Source organism: Juglans microcarpa x Juglans regia, chromosome 8D, assembly GCF_004785595.1.
Source record: "Juglans microcarpa x Juglans regia isolate MS1-56 chromosome 8D, Jm3101_v1.0, whole genome shotgun sequence".
Lineage (NCBI taxonomy): Eukaryota > Viridiplantae > Streptophyta > Magnoliopsida > Fagales > Juglandaceae > Juglans > Juglans microcarpa x Juglans regia.
This window is the reverse complement of record NC_054608.1, coordinates 24,463,847-24,470,176: the sequence shown is the minus strand read 5'-3', so window position 1 is coordinate 24,470,176 and position 6,330 is coordinate 24,463,847. Positions and strand designations below refer to the sequence as shown.

The following is a 6,330-nucleotide window of genomic DNA, read 5'->3' as shown; positions in this document are numbered from 1 at the left end:
CTATCCCTTCTAGCTATTGTGTATACAAAAATGGAAGAGGAGATATCATTAGGTGAAGAACGACTCCATGAATTGGCGCCTCCAACGAATTCAAGCAATGGGAGCACTGCATTACAATTGTTGAATCTTCAAAGTTGTTTCCAATCAGAAACAAATTTCTTTCCAACATCTAGTTTATTTACCATGTTTAACTCCTCCGCCAGTTTGATTCATTTAGATCTATCGATGACTGAAATTGTTAGCCTTCCCACGAGCATCAAAGAATTTGTTACGCTAACTAATCTTGCCTTGTGCCATTGTGAGAAACTTGAAGAAATAATAGAACTTCCACCAAATATAAGAGGGGTAAATGTTTGTGGATGCAAGTCACTAGACAGATTTGGAGAAGTATCAAAAATATTGGTATACAATGGAAGTCACATCAAATCGCTAAGCAATATTTTTTTGTACGGCTGCGACAAAATGCATGTGAATATATGGAAAGATAAAGTGCAAAATCCATTATTGTGGAAGGTATGTGTGATCTCATTTTTAATAGTATGCATGTATTACTTAAATAAAATTGATGATGATATTTAACGTTTAACAGGGAGTCTATGAATATGATGCTACTTTGTTTCCAGAAAATCAAATTCCAGAGTGGTTGAGCTATGTTCATGAGTTTTTAAAAGATAATGATGATGGCAAACCGAGGGAAGAAATAGAGTGGGTAATAGATATTAAGGGGCCACACTATTTGGAGGAGATAAGCGGAATTGTATTATTTCTCGTAATATTTTTTAAAGATGCTTTAGGCTGGAGGAGAGATATTGGTGATGCTAAGATAACCAGTAACAACTCAAATCATTTATGCTGTATTCAAGAAGGGGTACAGTTGGTTAATATAGATTGGTACGGATTAAAGGAAAATACGCCTAGATATACTGTATGGGTGGGGCACTCTAATTTACAATCTTTTGAACTAAAGGTTTTGGATAATTTGAGAGTTCAATTTGATCTCCATCATTATTACGATGGGCTGGTGCGGTTTTATAAAAGTTGCAAGCCAACGTGGTATACAAGAATGAAATGAGAGCAAATAAAAAAAGAAAAATGGATGAAGTAAGTAAGTCGCCCTGTTCCTTTGATTTTCAAGTAATATTTAATTTCCTCCTCTCTATGAATTATATTTTTTTCCCTTTCTTTTTTGATACCAAAAAAAAAAAAAAAAAAAGGTGCTGGTGTTGACATTATTGCTCTATCTAGAATACATTATATCTAGTTTACAATCTTTTCACTTTGTACATTTAATTTTGTCTCTAGGATGATGATTTACTCAAAGCCATTTCATAGTCGATTCCATGGTGTTTGTTTAAAGCATCACATTGTATCGCTACCAAAATAGCTTGCATCTCTATGCCCTTTTTGAGATGTTTTAGGCCCCCATAAACTTTAGCCAAAATAGATCATTCGGTATTCTTTTTTGCACTTAAACTGGTACTCTTCAATTTTTGTTTTCTATTCCCCTTTGTCTCAGCAACCAAACTGTGTATGGAGAGAGAGACGAATGCGCATGAGGAGATTGAATCAGAGCAATGAATCTGTGGAGTGAATGAAGTTGGGATTGTACTTTTGGCTTTTGGGCTTTTGCATGTTTGCAGCATTGGAGCCTTACCACCCACTATTGATGCTACAATGACACAGACCTTCATCCGACATTTGACTGAGAACATGTTTGTGTAGGGCAACCCAAGTATTGAATGCCACGTGTATGGTTTTGGTTTTGGTTTTGGTTTTGCACTGAGTTTTGCCCTTTTTGTCTTATCTGGCAAAGGCAAGTATTACCCTGTAAGATGTCTTTATGATTGTTTTTGCCAATGATATGGCCAATTTGTATAAGAAATTCTAACTATGTACATGCATATCTTTCCAAATCATTGCCAATGTAAGACTGAGGATTCTTTTTAATTTCGGGGAAAGCAAACCAAGTAAATACGAATTGAGTACTCATGATACTGAGCCACAATTCAGGTAGTTTCAGGTATCAAGAAAGCAGGCCAACCCAACTATTTCAGGCAGTTTCAGGTGAGATTTTCCTTTCATTTTTGTTTGTACTCTCTAGTATTTGAAGACTTGATTTGGTATTTGCCACTGAAATTAGGATCTGTCATATGTTTCATATATAGTGCTAAAATTGCATGTTGGTTCGTTGGGATTATGGGAAACTCACTCTATTGATCTCAACTTTTGGGTTTAGGAACATTATATATGCAAATATAATTTTATGATTGGTGCACTTGCAGGAAAACTCCTTGTCGAGGGTCTGTGCACCTCCGAGATTAGTCGGGATGCTGTTCTGGACACCCAGTACCAATAAAAAAATAATAATTTGATGATTTGTAGCAATCATAATCATCTTAGTGAGGTGATAGAAATCTTCTCAAGTTTGTTAGTTAAGACCTATAGAACATATGCACTTTGAGTTTTGAGGGACACTCCAACAGACTAGTTGAAGTGCAAAATTCCATTGGAGCCCTAGAAAAGCATTCTTATTTGAGTTTTGAAGGATGTTTCCACAATAATCACTTGGCTTTTTACTTTATTCGTTTACTTATAGCCATTAGTTTGTTTCTTGGATGATGAATTCAAGTGTTGTGCTGCCCTGAAAATTTTCTTCTATATATCCTTATTACAGCAACCATCTGCTAAAAGTCAGAAAACACCGTGTTTTCGAAAAATCGGATTCCATTGTTAGTTAAGAGTCCGTGATGATCTGTTTTCGAAAATTGATGATGATCCTACATATACCAACTATCTTTATGAGTTATTAGAAATTGAAATTGTTACGAGTTCGGTTAATGTCTAGCTGAGGGGAAGAGAAGAATGGGTAATAGATGTTGAGGGACAACAGTACACTTTTAGAGGAGATAAGTGGAATTGTATTGTATGTTGTTCTGTTTTTTAAAGAACATGGCATGTCTAGTAGTTTTATTTATGATGCTGAGATAAACGAAATAACCGCACTCTGGTATTGGAAACGAAAGAGATTCTTTGATTTCAACACTGAACCACAGCTTATATTTTCTCTGATGGGTGGAAACATAAGATTTATGAGGATTCTTTTCTATTTTGGGTACTTCTTTATCAATTTCCAGACATCTGTGCTAAAACAGAGTAAAGTCAATTGCCGTGAGACCAAATTGATCGTTTTAAACAACTTTGAAGGTTGAAATCGTGTGCTGATTAATAAATTAGTTGGCATGTATGGTATGTAAATTTTTATAAAAGTCTATCCTATTGGATTTATTTGTTTGGAGGTTAGAGATTCCTCGAAAATCTCTGCAATAATAATAGAAGTGTTGTGGCCTTTCTCTTCAGTTCTTGATCTTCTTTAAAGTTCCAGTTTTGCTCATAGACCAGTGTTCTTCGAAAGCTGCGGAGTCCATCTCTTATACAAGAATTGAAAGGAAGGGAAAGACATACGAAGTTTCATGTACGACGGAGTTCCAGGTGCGAATGCGGGGGACAGAGACCCTGAAGTTGCATGTCTTCCCAGTTATGCAAGCCATGCACACTGAGCTTCTTCACCATTTGACTAACGAATGAGGTTGTGTAGGGCAACCAAACTATCTGAGGCACAGCCACTAGCATGAGTTGTCCCAAGTGCAAGTTTTTGAGAAGTTGCTTTTGTCTTTAGGGTCTTTTCCTGCTTCTACTATCATGACCAATGATGAATTATACTTCCATTCAAACTTCAAAGTGTCTGCAAAGTGATTTAATGCAGCCTTTTGCAGTAGCTCTGTAATCTGGAAATTCAACCTGTTAGATATTATGCTAATGTTTTTATTCTGTACAACTTCCGTTTGTAATCCTTTCTTCTGCAGAGTGTTAAGGTCAAGTTCTTCCAATTTCATTCCTATCCAAAGATTTAGCAAGTTGCTACTTTTTCCAGTCATAATTGCTCAAAGGCTTGTCATCTCTTATCTATACCAATTCCCAATTTCCAATTAATTTCATATATTGGATAATACATGACCGTACAGAAGTTGACTAATCCAACTTTCATGCGCCTAAGATGTTGTTGGAACCTATTAACTTCAATATTCAATTTTCGCATGCAAATGTGGGAACAAATTGACTTCAATATTCAACTCTTGTTGCCCTGTAGAAGTTGTGGGGAACCACGTCCTCAACAATATGCCTACCACTATGCTATCTCAGCTAATCATTTCTATTTATTTTATGATGCAACTCAATCGGCATTGACCTCTCTACTTGAGATAGTTGTTCTCCAATTATTTCTCATAGACAGTAATCAGAACTTGATCTTCCATGGCATTCCTAGGTGCCTCTTCCTCTTCTTTCTCAGCCCCTCCATGGGCGTACCATGTATTCTTGGGCTTTAGAGGTGAAGATACTCAAGCCATTGAAAAGTTGAGGATTTCAATCATTGTATTGTCCAAAAAATATCCATCATCTACATGGTGCTTGGAGGAGTTGGCCAAGATCATTGAGTGTGGAAAAACAAAGCAACAATTGGTTCTACCAATATTTTATCATGCAGATCCATCAAAGGTACGAAAACATGAAGGGAGTTTTGGAGAAGCATTGATTAAACATGAAGAGAAATTCAAAAAAGACATGAAGGTGCAGAGGTGGAAGACATCCTAAATTGAAGGTATATTGGTAGATATGCCTAAACAAGCAAGACCTGATACATTTCAGTCCGAAGGTATTCAAGAAGATGAAAAGTCTTAGGTTGTTTATAAACTGTAATGTTCTCTTTTCTAAAGGGCCAAATTACCTTTCTAATGAGTTAAGATTAATTGATTGGCCTGAATATCCTTCAGTCTCTACCATTAAATTTCCTTGGAGAGAAACTGGTTGTTTTCAAAATGCAAAATAGCCTCTTCAAAGAACTGAAGGAGGGATTCAAGGTAGAGCACCACTTTTAATATTTATTTCTTTGGTAGCTTATGCTCTAATCTTAATTCCTATGCTAGTATGGTTTTGGTTATTTTTTTTTTACAAAACTTGACAGTCATATATCAACTTCTCGAAGTGAAATTTAGTGAAATTAGCTCTTGATTTTTGTATAAATTTAGTTGAGGTCCATTATTCTGTTGGGTTCCTTGATAAGTTGGTTTCCTTCAGTGTTCATGGATGCTCTAACCTCCGGAGGTTTCTGAAAAGGCTCAAGTTGAGATCACTGGAATTTATTAATCTTGAAGGATACTCAAGCCTTGAAAACTTCTCCGAAATCGAGTATGAAATTAAAGGTTTACGCCGCCTCGATCTGAATGGTGCTAGTTTAAAAGAACTACCTTCATCCATTGAATACCTTACAGGGCTTGAGATCTTTAATCTACCAAGCTGCAAAAACCTCCCTACTAGCATTCTTCAGCTGCAACATCTAAAGTCTATTCATGTCGATGATTCTTCAGAACTTAAGTTTCAAAAGCAGGTGGGAGACTCTACACAATCCATACAATCTACTATAGGGTTTCAATCAATGCAAGAGGCAAGTCTTCGAGATGGGATCCTGTCGGAATCAAATTTCTTTACAACATTTAACTGCTCATCCACACTGGAGAATTTAGATCTATCAAGGAGTGATATTGTTAGTCTTCCTGCATGTATCAGACGATTTATTAGATTGAGGTACCTTCGGTTGAATGATTGCAAGAAACTTGAAGAAATTCTAGACCTTCCACCAGATATATTAGAGGTGTATGCTGCTGGATGCATGCCATTGGAACGTTTTCCTGAAGTATAAAAAAAGTGTGAACTCAATGCATCTAACTCGAAACCTCTACATTGGATTGACTTATCTAGATGCAACAAGATGCTTGTAAATACTAGAAATCATGTGCCAAATTCTTTATGGGAACAACTATGCCTCTCTTCTTTCTCCCTTTATCTACCCATCACTCTCCCATCCTCAATTTCTTGCTAGACGTTAAAACCCTCAAGCGGTCACTCGAGTGAGATGCACAGCATCGAGCGGTGCATCGAGCGAAAATCCCAGAAACTTGACGAAAATCAATTCAACTCAAAAATTCACATGGCTCGACCCCAAACATTTGAGAGAGCAATTTTTAAAATCAAAGATGCACATCAAATGTAAAAGGGCATCATATTCCCATAAATTAGGGGGCAAAAACAGAGTGTCACAAGTAATATGAACATGCATGTTTAGAGGGCCCTTGCTCAATCAAGAAATTTCAACCAAAAGACGTGAGTGGGGTTGAGCTAAACAAGAAACCATAAATGCTTGGGAAGCGCTTCCAAGATACAAAAAGTCAAACCTAATGCTACTAGGACCTAGATGCTTCTGTTTGAATTCTTGTA

General features: G+C 36.6%; 1 protein-coding gene across 1 annotated transcript; it reads left to right on the top strand.

The window, feature by feature from the left end:
• Window positions 1-4,671: 4,671 nt before the first annotated feature.
• LOC121242334 (disease resistance protein Roq1-like) lies at window positions 4,672-5,755 on the top strand. The gene is made up of 2 exons (XM_041140213.1): window positions 4,672-4,711; window positions 5,085-5,755. The coding sequence occupies exons 1-2, from the start codon at window positions 4,672-4,674 to the stop codon at window positions 5,753-5,755; spliced, it is 711 nt and encodes a 236-aa protein (XP_040996147.1).
• Window positions 5,756-6,330: the final 575 nt, after the last annotated feature.

What these genes read in the sequence shown, in the direction of transcription:
- LOC121242334 (XM_041140213.1), top strand. Translation starts at nt 4,672, where the DNA reads ATGCCTAAACAAGCAAGACCTGATACATTTCAGTCCGAAG. An exon ending in TGATACATTTCAGTCCGAAG is followed by an intron (nt 4,712 to 5,084) that starts GTATTCAAGAAG and finishes GTATAAATTTAG; the next exon opens with TTGAGGTCCATTATTCTGTT.